The following is an 18,793-nucleotide window of genomic DNA, read 5'->3' as shown; positions in this document are numbered from 1 at the left end:
TCTCCTCGCGTAGGCCGCCGCGCCGAGACGAAAGTTTTATGCGGGCCACGATGCTCGTCGACTCGATATACAGCCGCGATAAGAACATTTCTCGCCGATAAGAAAGCGAGGCTCCCCGCCTCCTGTTGCACTCAACCCAAAGGGGGTTGAACGTGTTCGACGTGTTCTCGATCGGGAGCCATATCGATATCTTGCTCCGGGAATATTTATACTGGCTGTTCTCTCTCTCTTTATCTATCTATCTATCTCTCTCTGTCGCATCGCCTCTTCTAATTCAATAATTTCGATACTATTATAATTTTTATTTAGGAGAATTTTAGAGAATATTTATTTATTTAAGAGAATAAATTTAATATTTATTTATTAAAAGGAATTGGCTGCTATTTATATTGGCTGCTCTCTCTCTCTTTCTCTATCTATCTATCTATCTATCTATCTCTCTCGCATCGCCTCTTCTAATTCAATAACTTCGATACTATTGTAATTTTTATTTAGGAGAATTTTAGAGAATATTTATTTATTTAAGAGAATAAATTTAATATTTATTTATTAAAGGGAATATTTATACTGGCTGCTCTCTCTCTCTCTCTATCTATCTATCTATCTCTCTCTGTCGCATCGCCTCTTCTAATTCAATAATTTCGACACTATTGTAATTTTTATTTAGGAGAATTTTATACTGGCTGCTCTTTCTCTCTTTCTCTTTCTCTATCTATCTATCTATCTATCTCTTTCTCTCTCTCTCGCATCGCCTCTTCTAATTCAATAACTTCGACACTATTATAATTTTTATTTAGGAGAATTTATTTATTTAAGAGAATAAATTTAACATTTATTTATTTAAGAGAATTTTGACGGTTGCTTTGTAAGAATAATTTTTTTGATAATTAATGAGTGAATAATAATAGATTTTTTTTTATGCAAATAGATGATTGAAGAAAGGAAGGAGGCTTAAATAGAGAACATGCTTGCTATTATTATTGTTTCTGCATCATTTTTCAGAATTATTATGAATAAATTCTCTTTTAATTTTCTATACATAAACGTGCTTCTGTATATATAATCGTATGCTCTGTAATTAACAATTATTTTATAGAATTTTGTAATATTTATATAATTATTTGATCTTTAAATTAACTTAACGTTATGCAATTAAAATTATTTATGAGAGATTCAAAATTTGATTTTTTCTTTTTTCATTGATATAGGATTATTTAATTTTCTATACTGAATTTATGATTGAATTTATTAATACAGAAGGCTGTTTTACGAAGAAGATGCAATTGTGAATATATATATATGTTCCTAAACGTAAAATAAGATGGAAATTCGTTTTTTTAATTCAAACGTATTTTTCGTTTTATTCGGTGACACGTATAAAAATAAATTGTTTTTATTACAAAAAAAAAAAAAAAAAAAAAATAAAGGAAAAAAAGGAATTCGTATTTTAAAACGGTTAATCGTTTTATTCCGTTCACAAAGTGAATTGCCGTCAATTTGATGGAAATTTTATAACATGCATATGTAATCCTGAAAGAATCATTTTGTATGCCTATTCGAGCGTATAACCGATAAATTGTTTATACCGTTGCATGAATTACAAATAAAAATCAATTTCAATAATATTTACCTTTGTTTTCTGTTTTATTAAGGTGAAAGGTAAAAAATTCACCAGAGCTACATTCGAACTCGAAATTTTTAAATAAATTTCCCATCCGTGGCAAACAAATGTTTCAAAACATTTTGAATTTTTTATCACACTTTTATGAAACTTTCAAATCGCCATTCTCTATTTCGGTTTCGCGCAAACGATCGCGTTTCAATTTTTTAATAGTCCTCGATAGATTTGAAATAATTCCTATTTTTTTTTTCAACATCGTCGTCATCTTTCCAACTTTTTCTTCTTGAAGGCATTAGATTATTAAAATACACGTCCACAATTGCATTACAATTGCACGAAATTATCACAATTCAAAATTTTGAGTCTAAAAAATGAAGCTTAACGAAGGAAAACAATACCTTCAAATTTCTTTGACATTTCAATTCGATTCAATTCAATTATCTCGTGTCCCAGAAAATCCTTTTAAACGATGTTTTCCTATTCAGTCTCGAAGGCATCCCCAAAACTGACATTCTACCACCGCTTAAACGACCGTGTAAAAGGAAATGAGATTGTACCAAAACGAAAATAAAATTAAATTCACTGGATTCACGTATCTATCTAGTACTATTATTTATACCTATTTTTTCTCAGCCATTTTGACGAAGAATCGAGATTCTAAATCTCAAGAGTTTCTATCTATTTTTCGACAACGATTTCAAAAAATTCTGACAAACAAATCGAGGATGCACGAAGGGAGAATTGCAATTCTGAATCTCGTAAGAATCGATGTCTTCTATAAGTGTTCACGAATCTATCTATTTTTTATCAGCCATTTTGATTCGAAGAAAATCACCGATCCAACAAAAGTAATTGAGAATGCACGAAAATGGAATCAAGATTCTAAATCTTATGAGAATTTATGTCTTTTGTAAATGTTTATCGTAAAATCAATGTAAAATCACACAAATGATTTGTATCTATTTAATTTTTTCGTCAACGATTTCAAAGAAAGTCATCGATCTGACAAAGTAATTGAGAATGGACGAAAATGGAATTGAGATTCTAAATCCCAAAAATCAATGTCTTTTGTAAATGTTCATCATAAAATCATGAAAATTGTGATTTGTATTTATTTAATTTTTTCGTCAATGATTTCAAAGAAAGTCATCGATCTGACAAAGTAATTAAGAATGGAAATCGAATCGAGAAAATAGAATCGAGATTCTAAATCCCATGAGAATCAATGTCTTCAATAAGTGTTCATCGTAAAATCAATGTAAAATCACACAAATAATTTGTATCTATTTAATTTTTTCGTCAACAATTTCAAAGAAAATCATCAATCTAACAAAGCAATTGAGAATGGAAACGATTTCAAATAAAATCATCGATCTAACAAAGTAATTGAGAATGGTCGAAAATGGAATCGAGATTCTAAATCCCATCAGAGAATCAATATCTTCCACAAGTATTTATCGTAAAATCATACAAATGATTTGTTCATCGTAAAATGAATGTAAAATCACACAAATGATTTGTATCTATTTAATTTTTTTTATTTAATTTAATCAACGATTTCAAAGAAAATCATCAATCTAACAAGTAATGAGAAAGGAAACGATTTCAAAGAAATTCATCGATCTAACAAAATAATTGAGAATGGAAACGATTTCAAATAATTGAGAATGGACGAAAATGGAATCGAGATTCTAAATCCCATCAGAGAATCAATATCTCTCATAAACACGATTCATCGATTTGTTTTCCATTTTATTCTTTCATCAACGATTTCAAAGAAAAGTCATCGATCTGACAAGTTGGAACTATTACGAATTATTCAAATATATATTATGAAAATATATCTATCACGAATATGACTTTTCCATAATACGTTCTCGTACAACCGCTGCGCGAAAGAGGGCCAAATCTGGCGACGAGATTCGGTGGCCATAGAAACGAGAGCCTCCTTTGTACACGGCGTTACGAAGGAATGTTATTCTGTTAGGGACAGGGAACAACGATCATAAATATCGTGGAGGAAGGAGAGGTCCGTGTTGAATATCGATCGCGGCCGACCGAACACAATGGCCGTCCGAATATTTATCAACGCACAGCCGCATCCGCATCCGCGCGAGAAACTCTCCCGTGTCGCTTATAACAATCGCGCACGAACGAAGGGTCGATTTGCAAAACCTCGTGGAAAGTGGGGGAAGGCGGGCAGAGGATGGAAAATTTGTTCAACGCGTTCCTCTATACCTGTTGCGGTTCCCATTTTCTTTCTTTCTTCCTCCTTTCTTCTCCCCATATTTTAATTTTTCAAAATGTATAATATATATTTAAAATATGAAATAAAATAAAATGAAATATAAAAGAAAATGCATAACTAAATGCATAATATAGTTTGTTTATTGTACATATTATAAATTGTAAATATATATATGTGTATATGTTTTGTATAATACATTTCATTAATGCATTCAAGTATCAAAGAATGATTGGCAATAGATTAAGAAAGAAGAATACATTAGTCATTATATTTAAAATAAAATAAAATAAAAATATAAAAGAAAGTGTATAACTTTAGTTTGTCTACATATTGTAGATTATAAATATATATATATGTGTATATTATTTCATTTTTATTTTGAAAGCTAAGTCATTCCACAACTAAATGATTGGCAATAGATTAAGAAAGAAGAGTACATTGATCATTATATTTAAAATATGAAATAAAATAAAATAAAAATATAGAAGAAAGTGCATAACATCTTTAATTTATCTACATATTGTAAATTGTAAATATATACATGTGTACATGTTTTGTACTTTGAAAAGCTAAAAGTCATTCCATTAATGTATTCAAGTATCAAAGAATGATTGGTAATAGATTAAGATAGAAGAGTATATTGGTCACTATATTTAAAATATGAAATAAAATAAAATAAAAATATAAAAGAAAGTGCATAACATCTTTAGTTTATTTACATATTGTAAATATATATGAGTACATGTTTCATTTTTATTTTGAAAGCTAAAAGTCATTCCACTAGTATATTAAACAATTAAATGATTGGCAATAGATTAAGAAATAAAATAAAATAAAAATATAATATGTTTAAGAATTAAATGATTAATAGTAAATTAAAAAAGAAGAGTACATTAGTCACTATATTTAAAATATGAAATAAAATAAAATAAAAATATAGAAGAAAGTGCATAACTTTAATATGTATATGTATATTGTATTTGTATATAGTATTATATTGTAAATTGTAAATATGTGTTTTGTATTTTGAAAAGCTAAAAGTCATTCCACTAATGTATTCAAGTATTGAAGAATGATTGACAATAGATTAAGAAATAAAATAAAATAAAAATATAAAAGAAAATGCATCTTTAGTTTATTTACATATTGTAAATATATACATGAGTACATGCTTCATTTTTATTTTAAAAGTCCACTAATATGTTTAAGAACTAAATGATTGACAGTAAATTAAGAAAGAAAAGTACATTAGTCACAATATTTAAAATATGAAATAAAATAAAATAAAAATATAAAAGAAAATACATAACACCTTTAATTTACCTACATATTGTAGATTGTAAATATATACACGTTTTGTACTTTTATTTTCCAGTATATTTAAGAACTAGATGGATTGACAATGAAATTAAGAAAGAAGAGTACAATTGATCAAATTAGAAAGTTAGCCAGCTCCAATCCCTATGAATTAAGTTTTAAACAAGAAAATTGCCACAAAATACGAAATACAAATATAAAACGCACAACCACTCCAACATCTTCCAATTTCTACCAATCTTTCGGAACAATCACTTATCCAACCCTCTCCCCTTTCGCCCTCGGAGGACGAGGATTAAAAGTCGACAAGGCTTGTCCAACTTGTCAAAAGGGAAATAATTAAATGCAGCTGGCTATCTCGAAACCGGGACTCGGTTCATTATCGTCGAGCGTTTTGCATAAATTATAGTCTCAAGTGAGAGAGAATCGATCGACATCCAAGGCGGACCAACGCTCGATAAATCTTTCCTTAGAGGTGGAGGGGGGGGGATACAAGAATCGAGACGAACCACGATGAGGAGAGAGATGGAAAGAAGAAGAAGAAGCAGAAGAAGAAGAGGAAAAAAAATGAATTTACAATGATTTACCGCGAGGATATCGTGCGGTAGCCATTCTGATGGTTATTACACGCAGGAGTGGGATGCCGTGACGGGAAGCCATTTTTCAGGGGCGCCTTGGCGGGAATACTTAACGACCGATTGATGTTTTAATCAATCGGCCTAAATAACCTCGTTTTCGAGAGATGCTGCGAATAATTACAGGCTCGCAACTTTGACGATCATCGACGTTTATCACGGGATGTTATCGCGTGAAACCTTCGACGATTAATGGAGTCGTCCAAGGTTGATCCGATGGAAGGAAAGAAGAGAAGAAGCGTGCAAATTGGTTTTTGATCAATTATCTTATTTGTCTGACAATTTATCTTGTTTTGATGAATTTTATAACGATTCGTCGTGAATTCTTTTTTTTTTTTTTATTGAATATGGATATTATGGAATTTTTGAACGACGTGTTGGAAAATTATGGAAAAGAGTTCATCTGCAAGAAGAATTCAAGAAGAGAGGTAGTGAAATTTTTTGAAATGGATACGAATTTTAGCTGGAGCACCTGCCAGTGCTCAATCTCTTCTGAACAGATAAAGTGGATTGAAGCAGGATTGAATAGAGACCGCAAGAGGTGTATGGGTAGCCTGCAAAGGCCTCTATTTCGATCAAAAAAAAAAAAAAAAAAGGAAAAAAAGCAGAAGTGGTGTTTGGATAGTTTGGAAAACAGGATTAAATCGAGTTACGATTAAACAAATTAAAACATTCGCCTCGTAAAACATTCCACTTGTGTTAAAAATTTTTGTTAAAAGCCCATTTTCAGTAAAAATTAATTTTCACTCAAAGAATTATATTTAATGTTAGTTGTAACAATTTTCCATTTGAATCTTCGATTAGAATTAGAATCGAAGAAAAGAGTAATAATAATAAAAAAGATGGAGGAGTAAAAAAAAGAAATTCTGTACCGATAAATCTGATAAAACGGAAGGATAAAAATCACGTTTAAATCGCGTTTAAACTTTGCGAAAACTCGACGTAAGGCGACGTTAGCGATTTGTTGAAATTCCTCCCCTTCGACTGAAATTTAAACGGAAGAGAAAATTTTAACAAGTTGAACAAATTTCATCTATATTCCATTCTTCTTCCTCTTTTTTTTTCCCCTTTCTTTTCCTTTTTTTTTTTTCGATACGTTCGTTCGACGTTTAATTAATTCTGCGTTCGATTAATTGAAATAATGATGTTTGCATTACGTAAAATCGTTCACAGAGGAGGGGGGGGGGGCAGGGGAATTAATTATGCGCGTTACAGTCGAATTAATTGTGTTGTATAATGAGTAACGATTTACGGTATGAATAAATCATTATTGATATTAAAAGGGCGCGGAATTATCAACTTTCGTCCTGTCAGTATTTGTCTTCGTTTCATTAAGTGAATATCCTATTGAGAATTGTAATCGCGATATTACCGCGTGCGTTCACAGCAGAGACTTTAATTGTCCCTTAGTCTAATCGGCGAAATGTTGAACTTTTCGTTATCAATATATATCCGTCAATATCAAGTTTCGATAATTTTTCATTGCTAATTCTCACGTTATTAATTTTTTCTCTTTCGAGAGAATTGTACGATTGTTTAATGGAAATACGAATAGAAATCGTGAGTCTATGCTTGGCGAAAAGAGTGAATCCAGGGGCACGCATCGAATCGAAATTATTATTTTTTTTTTTTAATCCATCTGAGGAGAATTTCAATTTTTTTTCTCTGACCGCATATCGATCAAACCAATACATATATATATAAAACATGAAACCAAATTTCGTCAATCAATTTATATCGTTCACAAATGATTTTTAAATGTATGCGTCAAAACATGAGTATCTCATCCAGAAACAAATTTTGTTTAAAATAATAAATAATAAAAAATTCGTTTCAATTTGCGTTTCGAATTTGTATAATCTCGACAAAGATCGAAAAGGATTAACTTTGAACGAAAGAGCAAAACTGTTATTGCATATTCCAACGAATATTTCACTTTTTCTTTTCTTTCAAAGATTCGAATCAAAGAATCAAATTTTTATTACCAAATCAAGATTTTAATATTTTTTCATTTCCGTCGGCGAAAATAAAATTCCTGCGTGGAACTGCATCTCAAAAAAAAAAAAAGAAAAAAAAAAACAAATTGCACTTTGTCGAACCCCTCGTGATCCCGAGGGGAAACTCAATTTTTCACATCAACACCCGCACTCCGCTCTTCCTCTATTTACTTATTTTTCCCCCCCCCCCCCGATTTATCGAGAGAACGAGAATCGAGTCACGGCCTGATCATTACCCTTCATCGATCCCCTTGCGCTCGATCGGTCGCAATGGGCGATCCAAATTCAATCTTGCATCACTTGCAACAACGCACAATTCGTTGTTGCGGTTCGTTCCTTCGTTTTCGATCTTTTCCTCCCATTTAATAAGATCGAAACAAAGGATATATATATATATATTTCGTTTGAACGACTCTATTGTCAGTTACAGAGGATCCAGACACCAGATTTCCACCCTCCAATCTCGCAGGATCTCTCAGCCTAATCTCCTCGCGCTTTAATATACTCGCGATTATGCGCCATCTCGCGTAAAACTTGGCCAACTATATAGACTTTCTTCCACGCCTCTGAAAAGGGCATTGTTTCGTATTCAATGCATGGATCTTGTAAAGTTATATTTTCATGACGGTTGGGTGATGGAGAGAATTGAAATATTGCAGATATATATATATATTGAAAATTTGATAAAAGAATTTTAGAATATATTAATTTTGTTTTTTAATATAAATTTTTAAAATAAATTTCACAGACGTCTCATTCTCATTATGCGACACATTATAGTAACATACGGCTCGTAGAAGAGAAATTTCATTCGCTCTTGCGATTAACGAGAATTGATTTCGATCCACTAACAGAGCTGTTTCCCACAGTGGATAGTTTCTCAAGACGGATAATCTCCAGCTGCTCGAGGAGGAATTTCCACCATTAAGTCTTTCGACATTCGAAAGGGAAAAAAGAAGGAAGAGAAGAAGACTAATTCTCGGCTCGTCCGACCATACATGTTGCCCTACCACTCATTCGCCTAACACGTATATAGCCTGACCCACTTGAGAGAACGAACACTGTCTTATTAAAAATGCATGTCTGGTTACAATTGTATTATAAATTCGATCATTATTAATTCATGATCCTGGAGATCTATCCGAACATTTAATCTTATCCATGAACCTATTCCATATATATAAAGCTAGAATAATATATAAAATTCCAATGTTTTTATGCTTTAGTTGATATAAATCACTTTGTAATTAAGATTTAAAAATTAATTTTTTTATTCTTAATTTCGAAAATCAAGAGTTTAATAATTAACTTGAAATCTTTTAACTTTTGAAATTTTTTTTTCTTTCTTCTCGTCAATACCCATTCGTTCTCTCCATTCTAAATTATTATTAATTTTATTCATCACTTTCTCAAGGTTTAATTTAACTTGAAATCTTTGATATATTAAATTTGGTATTTAAATTAAGATTTAAAAATTAATTTTTTATTCTTAATTTCGAAAATTAACTTTTAAAACTTCTTTTCTTTCTTCTCGTCAACACTCATTCATTCTCTCCATTCTAAATTATTATTAATTAATTTTATTCATCACTTTCTCCATTATACGAGAATACATTTCGTGATGGACACATTGATTTTATTAATTTTGAAATTTTGTGTTTGTATCTTCAAGACGAATGAAAGATCGTTAAAAAAAAGAAAGGAAAAGAGAGAGAAGAAATTGTAACAACTTTCGAAAACTGTTGTTAGATTTGAGTGGGGGGCAAAGTAACACGAGCCAGATATATAAGAAGGCGCGGATGATTAAAAGCGATACGTTACGTGACTCGAGCTCGACACCACGAGTGCTTCAACCAGAAGAGAGCGGCTGAGTGCAGACTCCATATATATATACATATATATATATATACACACGTATATATTGACATTACGCCGCGTGCAGCAACCGAACCAGAGGATCTTTGTTTAATCCGACCCGAGCTGTTTATTTATGCGCGTACGAGTGTCTTCGGTACGCGATGAAAGGATTATCGCGACGTATGCGTTATAATTGCACGCCAAATCTGTCGGCAGACAGTGATGCCTCTATGAAACGAACGCTTCGTTACCCTTTGTTTGTTTGCCGCGTCTGGGAACAAATAAAATATCGGATCCTTCTCGATATTTTTCATTCATATATTTTTTCTTCACCGTCTCGATTCGAAAACACTCGAAATATAAAATTACTCGACGAGAAGTGCATTAAATAGATCCTTTGGCAATCTTCGAATTTTCGATTTATTTAAGGATATATATTTTGATCAAAATATTGTTTTAATTTTCGAGGGGAAGTACACTAAATAAGGAAAATTTAAATTTACTCACCAATCAAGGGTGGCCTTGGCAACGTACTGCACCTGGTTCTCCCTATCCGGATGATAATGACGATCGTTAATGGGGACCACAGAATGACACACGAGGCGGGTCTCCTGTCGATTGAGAATCGTTAGATTGTAAGGCGATGCCAGGAGGCGAGATGCTACCGGATCCAGGGCTAACCATAATTTATTGTCCACAACCCAGGATGGATACGTGCATCGTTCGGTTGAATTTTCTGGAAAAGAAGAGAAGAGATCCAAATCCCTAAAACTGACATTGAACTTTTGTATCGAGAAGAGAAGAGAAAAAATTGTTTACAAATTTTACAGACACAGATTTGAGATGCCAATTTGATATAAAAAATTCTTTAGCGTGCAATTTAATCCTAGATGTGTATCTTCATCGAGGTATGGAGAAAGGAGAAATGAGACGGGACTAATTTCGATCATAATTCAGCCAGACAATTCGTAGGACACGATGTCCCTCGAGATATCGATCGCTCTTCACCGGAGACCTCCTGTTATAACGCCTGCATACTTCGCTAATGCACTCCCGTGCATTTTTAACGGTCCATTAAGTCGTACACAGTGATTGATCGCGGTGAGTGGCGAGCTATCGACGCGATAACTGTTTCCAGGCGATGAGGAGCCGTTTACACGGAATCAATTGCGCTCCATTCCCTTGTCTCTCTATCTGTTTCTTCTTTAAATTTCAATCCGACCGAGGATGATGATACCTCTCGCGTTATCATTTCTCAAAGAAAAGATTCATTCCTCGTTTTTAACACGTGTTACAATGTATTCGTCATTCCTTTTTGCTCGTTTATCGGTCCGATACGATTATGAAGAAAAAGGAGAGAAAGAAAAGGAAACAAAGTGAGTCTTAAAACGTCATGTTTCTTTCGTCTACACCGATTTACTTTCAAGTTTCAATATTGCTCCACGATCGTATTTACGATCGAAACATTTCCCTTTTTATTCCCTCTCGAATTCATTTCGTTCTTCGACGGGAATTGCGATTCGATGCAAATCAACGATCGTGTCCGACCGCCGCTCGAAGAACTCGACGAGGGAAAAAAAAAAAAAAAAAAAGGGAAAGAAAAGGAAAGAGAAAAAAGAGAACTTCGTTCCACGAAGTGGTGAACTTCGAGGTTGGTGTATCGATATACGTACACTTAAAGTATGATGGCCACGAGGATCGTTTTTCTTCTTCTTTTTTTTTTTTTTTTATATATATATGAAAGAGAGAAGAAAAGAAACAAAACCCCCTTTCCATTGCATGGAAAATAATGGGGGACAGGTTAAATTCACTTTGTAGCCGGGATTTACGTGTGCGGAATCGCAATAAAAACGTTAGACTCGCGCGAAGATAATGCGATTTTATGCTAATGGATTTATTGAAAACTCGATATACATAATTTGCATTTAGACCGAATGATGGCGATGGCTCTTTAATGGAAATGTGTTTCTTCCTTCCTTCCTTTCCTTTTCCTTTTCTTTTTTCTATAAAGCGATTTTTAAAAAAATCGTCCGATCCAATTTTCCTATCTTCTCAAAATTCTCCTGTCTTTATCTTCTTTTCTTCCATTCTATCAATAATTCGAATATTTTATTAGAAAAAAATTCGTGTCAATTTTTTTAATCAACAATCAATTGCTCGAACTCGAATTCTTATTAATTCGATCCATCCTCCATGGACGAAATCGCGGCAGAAGAGGATAATGGCAGGCGATCCCGTGGACTAATCTGCCTTCTGGAAAGTTTAAATGGAAACGCAGGGGAACGGGGTTAACGAAACACCAGGGCCAATGTTGCGACAGAGGCGTGGAAAAATTTGCTAAGCCGCTTAAACGCTCGAATCGTTCGGACGAAATTTCGCCATTTTTTTCTCCTCCTTCTTCTGCTTAACAAACTACGAATAAAAGAATTTATGATATTTGTATTAAAGGGATATATTGGAATAATAATATACGAATAATTAATTGGCAAATATTTGCGAAAATATTTTGTTATTAAAAACCTAACCTAACCTAACCTAACTTAACCTAACCTAACCTAACCTGACTTGACCTAACTTGACCTGACCTGACATGACCTAATGTGACCTAACTTAACCTGATATGATCTGATCTAACCTAACCTAACATGACCTAACATGACCTAACCTGACCTAACCTAACTTAAAATTCAGTTATAAAATTGGAGACTAATTAAATTTCTCTAAAACTCGACATCGACATTAATTTATTCCAATTAATTTTATCCAAAATCCATATTTAAATAGAAACTTATTTAATTTTTTAATTTGACTCTACTTAACCTAACCTAAACAGCCTTGTTGATAATATTTTAACAAAAGTACTCGAAACGATTCTTCTCGAAAACTGATGATCCTTTATGTTAAAAAGTGATCAAGATCGAAGATTGGTACCTTTTTCTTTTTCTTTTTTTTCTTTTTTAATAATTACCAAATTATAGCATCTATGAGAAAATTCAATTGATTCGTTGATAATTAACGAGGGAGAATAATTGGGGCCATGGTGTATTTTATTTCAGCTTCATTCGAACGTGAAAATATTATTATATTTACCGCATTCGTATTCGGTATGTTGTGCACAGACGCGTACGTGTACGTGTGTATTAGCTTTATCGTTCAGAAAACATCTGGAAATAAATCCTGGCCGGTGGCAGGATCGCGCAATCAGTCATGTACATATCCAGGGAATCCAACTGAACGCGGTTTACCACAAAGCCAACAACAAGATCATTTCCATCTGCTACCACTGTCTACTCGTATTCGCGATTATAGCCTCGCAGGATGGAAGGAGCGACGTGTTTAAACCGAAACTGGAGCAACGAAGGGAACAAATCGATGGATGATGATGATGATGATCCGTTTCCCGGCGAAGAGATTGATGAATTAAAATGATGACCGCCGACCAGGTAATGATGAAATATCAGAAATTTGATTCTTTGAATTTATTACGAATTTACGAATGTCGATTATTTCTCTCTTTTTTTTTTTTTCCCTCCCCTTTTCGTTTCATCGATATACGCTGTGCATAAATTATTGCTTTCGTGAATATTATAATTGGAAAAGAAAAAAAAAAAAAAGGGAACGATTAATTTCAATAGGATGAAAAGGATTTAAAGGATTTTCTCTTCTCGTGATTTTTCATAATAGAAGATTTTTTCGAAAAGATATTTTTTTAATATAATGCGGGGACTTATGGTGGAAAGTTTAAATTTTAGTTTTTAATTGAAAAAATACCGCCTGTTTCTTTAATGGTTTTTTCACAAGGATAAGTGCACGACTAAGTACTTTAATAGTTCTGGTAACTTGGAAGTTTCAAACAGGATTAAACTTAATTTTTGTGGTTAAGCGAAAGGATACCGATATCTTCTTTTGATGCTTTTTTAATCCTTAAGAAATCGATCAGAAACTACCTTCCTAGCCCGAATAACATTTCAAATTAGATTAAATATAATTTTTTACTAGCTTTCCATCAGAATAAAAAGAAGCTTACTTAAGAGCTTGCGTCACAATTAAATAATCTATTGATATTTACTGGTTTGATATCATTAAATCAGAAACAGTATCTCCATAAATTTATTTGACTTATCCTCCAAATATTATAATTTCATTTTTCCATAATCCATAAGAAATCTATCACAAACTATTTCGATAGTTCGAATAACGAGTTTCAAATGAGAATAAATATAATTTTTCAGTAACTACTGAATAATGAGTAAGAAAAAATTTTCTTAAAACTATATTATTATATCACAATTAATAAAATGTTTCATTAATATTTAATAATATTTAATAATAATGTTAGATATTACTGCATACTATACTTTGAATATTTATTTATAATTTTATTTTTAATCCATAAGAAATCTATCACAAAGTATTTCGACACCTTGTCGAATAATATTCGAGTTTCAAATGAAAATAAATATAATTTTTCAATAATTACTAATAATGACTAAGAAAAAATTTTCTTAAAAACATATTATTATTATATCACAATTAATAAAATGTTTTATTAATATTTAATAATAGAATGTTTGATATCACTGCATACTATATTTTTAATATTTATTTATAATTTTATTTTTTAATCCATAAGAAATCTTCACAGATCACAAATTATTTCGATAGTTCGAATAACTAGTTTCAAATGAGATTAAATATAATTTTTCAATAATTACTAATAATGATTAAAAAAAAATTTTCTTAAAAGCATATTATTATATCACAATTAAATAATCTATTAATATTTATTAATAACATTTGATATCACTAAATCAGAAATAGTATCATGATGCATACTATATTTTCAACATTTATTTGTAATTTTATTTTTAATTCGATAGCCTCTCGAATAACATTCAAATGAATATAAATATAATTTTCCAGTAGCTCCAAATAGTAAGAAGAAGATTAAGAGTATCACATTATTATACAATTGATGAAATATTCTATTAAAATTTACCAATAACTATAAATAAATTAATCAAAAACAATAAATCATGATAACAAATTTACCAAGATATTTGCCTTATCCTCCGAATATCGAAACATTGATTACAATGCCATATTTGTTTATAATTTTTTTACGTATTACCGTGTAGAATTCTATACGTTTAAATTTCGCCCGCAACGAACCCTGCATCCATAAAGATTCGAAACGCTGGTTCAGAAACACCAATCTGATCCGCCAATCTGGTCAGCCAGCCACGTCGGCGGAATCCGATATCCAAGCGGGGAGGAGGGGGAGGCGGAGCAGGGGGAACTTTTAACCATTTAACAAGAATCCGCGGTAAAATTCCACGGTACGATCAAAGATTAACCATCGTACAAAATCAATCCCAAGAATGTTTGAGGCTTGATCGGGGCCCCGGCCATCGCCTCAATTTGGTTAACCGCGGCTACACCAGGCCAGAATCATCGCAATCTGCCAAGGCTACGTGCAGCTATGCGATACTATGGAATACCCCAAGTAGCTCACGCCCGACCGCCGTTCACTGCGCCGATAGCACGCGGCCCAAGAATCCGATCCGGTGTCTATGGACATCCTCATAGTTTACGTTCTTCGAGCCTGCCGCTATTAGGTGCTCGCGGTTTTCCCTCGTGCCAAGACGCACGAGGGCCAAAGTCGGTTAACGATAATGTCAAATCGCTTGCCAAATCGATTTATCCATCCGTGCAAATTCTTTGATTCATTCATGGCGTAGCAAGATTTCTTTTCGTTTTTTTCTTTCTCTTTCTCTCTCTCTTTTTTTCAAATCGATTTATTGGAAATAAATTTGTTTTAAACTGTATTTCAAAATGTGTGGTATATTCGAATATATTTGGATTGATTCAGATGAATTGAAAACAGGATTATAAGTTTGGGATTATTTTATGAGGTTCTAAAACTCACTCTGTTTCATCTTGAACGTCTTGGCAGCCTCCTTAACGCTGATCAATCCCGTGCAAGAGGCGTCCTCGCTCTGCGCCAAATTCCACGAATTGTTCGAAGTTTGCTCGTAGATGAAGCATCTGTAGCTGTCCTCATCGCTGGTCTTCCGCGGGGCGTGCAACCTTGCCACGAGGTTGTGCGTGCTGCTCTCCTTCCACGTGGCTAGACACTCCAACTCCACGTCTGGGAAAAAATTAAAAAATTAAAATTAATCTCGCCCTCTTCCTCTTCCTTCTCTCGTCCGTTCGAAATCGACTCGAAAATATCCGTTTTCTAATTTTTGGAATATCTTCGACTTGACGTTATAAAAAAAAAAATCTCGATTTCAATCGTGAAAAAATTAATAAATCTTCTTCTCGTTCTTCTCTTTTCGAAATCGACTTGAAAATATTCGTTTTCTAATTTTTGGAATATCTTCGACATTATAAATCAGTGATTGAAAAAAAAAGTCTCGATTTCAATCATGAAAAAATTAATAAATCTCCTCCTCGTTCTTCTCTTTTTTCTCTCGTTTCGAAATCGATTTGAAAACATTCGTTTTCTAATTTTTGGAATATCTTCGATATTATAAATTAGTGGTTGAAAAAAAAAGTCTCGATATCAATCATGAAAAAATTAATAAATCTCGTTCTCCTTTTCTTTCTCTCGTTCATTCGAAATCGACTCGAAAAAATCCGTTTTCTATTCTAATTAATTCTATTTTATTTAATTCTATTTTAATTAATTCTATTCTAATTTTTGGAATATTTTCGACTCGACATTATAAATCAGTGGTTGAAAAAAAAAATCTCGATATCAATCGTGAAAAAATTAATAAATCTCCTCCTCGTTCTTCTCTTTCTTCTCTCGTTTCGAAATCGACTCGAAAAAATTTGTTTTCTAATTTTTGGAATATCTTCGACATTATAAATCAGTGGTTGAAAAAAAAGTCTCGATATCAAAAAATTAATAAATTAATAAAAATTAATAAATTCTCCTTTTCTTTCTCTCGTTTGTTCAAAATCGACTCGAAAAAATTCGTTTTCTAATTTTTGGAATATTTTCGACTCGTTATAAATCGGTGGTTGAAAAAAAAAAGTCTCTATCTATATCAATCGTGAAAAAATTAATAAATCTCGTTCTCCTCTTCCTTCTCTCGTCCGTTCGAAATCGACTCAAAAATATTCGTTTTCTAATTTTTAGAATATCTTCAACATTATAAATTAGTAGTTGAAAAAAAAAAGTCTTGATATCAATCGTGAAAAAATTAATAAATCTCCTCCTCGTTCTTCTCTTTCTTCTCTCGTTTCGAAATCGACTCGAAAAAATTCGTTTTCTAATTTTTGGAATATCTTCGACATTATAAATTAGTAGTTGAAAAAAAAAAGTCTCGATATCAATCACGAAAAATTCCATCATCGTTCCTGGACCACGTAAATCCTCGACCGGCCGCCATTAGCCATCCCCAATTACACCGCGACGTATAACGATTCCATTTACGAGCAAGGCTAAATCGTCCGCGGCGAGAATTATGGACGGAAATATTCTAACCGTTAATAAACCGCACCGCCACCACGTAGAATGAATTATACCGTTTTCGACCTGTATAATAATCGGTGAAAATCGGTGGGAGCGATACAAACAGTAATTGACAGGGCTGTTAATCATTTGGTGCAAGTTCTATTGACTGTCCCAGATTCTCTCCCCTGTGTGTCGTGTTAATTAACGTCACCGTGTCGCCCACTGTGTCGACCGATCTGTATCGAGAAAAATAACGCCTCTTCGATCTCAACCGATCTCCCTTTATAACATGGAAAAATATATATATATATTTTTCGAAATTGTTTCAAATAAATATCTAATTTTATAAAAACTGTGAAAAGAAAAAGTCTGATACTTTTCATACAATTTCTAATAATAATTTTAATATTTATAATTTTTTTTCCAACTTGAAAGAATCGAGAGTGAAAACTACTTACCGACGCTCTCGGAGGATAACACGTTGGCACACGCTTGATAGCGAAAAAGTAATCGCGATTCTTGGGTGCACGTCTCCGCTGCGGACAAAGGAGATTTACACTCCGCTTCCCCGTGGCTGTACGTGAATTCCAGGGGTCCCTTGAACGGGCAGGGCATCGGTGCTGCCCCCGTGCGGAATAGGGAAATTAATATGGCGTCGCTCGTCAAATCGCCGCATATCGAGGGGAGCGTGGGCTTCGACGATCCCGTGATACACCAGGCTGGAAAAGAATTGGTGGGATTAAATCCGAATCCGGAAGGGGGGGGGGGGGAATGAAAAGAATTACGAGGAACTAAAGACGTACTCTCTTTGTATTGAAGGACGTTCGGATGCTTCATGTGCATGACGATGCAGCGATAACAATTTTCCATTCTGAAACAAAAAATCGATCGAAAATAATGTAGAGCCACGTTCACGACAAATTCAATAAATAAGTAAATTCCAAAAAATATGATTATCGCTTCCGTGAAATAAATTTCAATCTAATTAAAAATCTTAATTAACATTCTAATAAAAGGAAATATATATATATATATACGAGGAAGAAAAATAAAATTTTAGAGAAATTACGAAATTTCCATGAAAAAGAGAAAGCTTGGAAATCGCTTAAAGATCGTTCTCAAACATCGAATGGTTGGAAAAAAAAAAGAAAAAAATTCTTGATGGAAGAAGAGGGGTTCCCTTTATTGGTATAAGGGAGGACTGTGGAAACGGCAGCACACGCTTGTACACATGCAATTCCAAGGCATTTGTACACGCTGGAAAGACAAACTCCGAGGTGCAATAGAGACAGGCGGTGGTTACTATGGGAGGGTGAGTGGACCAAGAGGGGCAAGTAGTATCGCGTAGCTACTTAAAACTTTTCGAGCTTGTCTTGTGTCCCTACTAGTTGCCACCTTGCTTACTTAGCTCCGCTCTGCAACTTCTACCTTCGACTATAGTCTCTTCCTGCTTCCCTCCCCCGCTTCCTCGTCTCTCCTCCCCATCCCACGCTGTCACCCCACGCTGGATCTTCTTCGCTCCGAGGACGAAGTTTACCTTCGTTTCTGGCTATCTCACGTACTTCTTGGCAAACGTAGACGTTTTCCTTTTTTTCTTTTCCCTTCTTTTTTCCCCCTTTCCTTTCTTTTCTTTCTTTCCTTTCCTTTCCT

General features: G+C 33.3%; 1 protein-coding gene across 4 annotated transcripts in view; it reads right to left on the bottom strand.

The window, feature by feature from the left end:
- Window positions 1–18,793, bottom strand: part of LOC100577283 — a 400,113-nt gene that overhangs the window by 28,732 nt on the left and 352,588 nt on the right. For all 4 annotated transcript variants that reach the window (XM_026442341.1, XM_026442340.1, XM_016913393.2 and 1 more), the window contains 4 exons: window positions 17,947–18,014; window positions 17,602–17,862; window positions 15,605–15,826; window positions 10,183–10,411 (listed from right to left, as the gene is read on the bottom strand). In XM_026442341.1, the coding sequence (XP_026298126.1) occupies window positions 10,183–10,411; window positions 15,605–15,826; window positions 17,602–17,862; window positions 17,947–18,014 (780 nt within the window). The remainder of the gene's footprint in view (window positions 1–10,182; window positions 10,412–15,604; window positions 15,827–17,601; window positions 17,863–17,946; window positions 18,015–18,793) is intronic.

Source organism: Apis mellifera, linkage group LG8 (genome assembly GCF_003254395.2).
Source record: "Apis mellifera strain DH4 linkage group LG8, Amel_HAv3.1, whole genome shotgun sequence".
Taxonomy (NCBI): Eukaryota; Metazoa; Arthropoda; class Insecta; order Hymenoptera; family Apidae; genus Apis; species Apis mellifera.
Note: the sequence above shows the minus strand (reverse complement) of the source record. Positions and strands in the feature narration are given on the sequence as shown.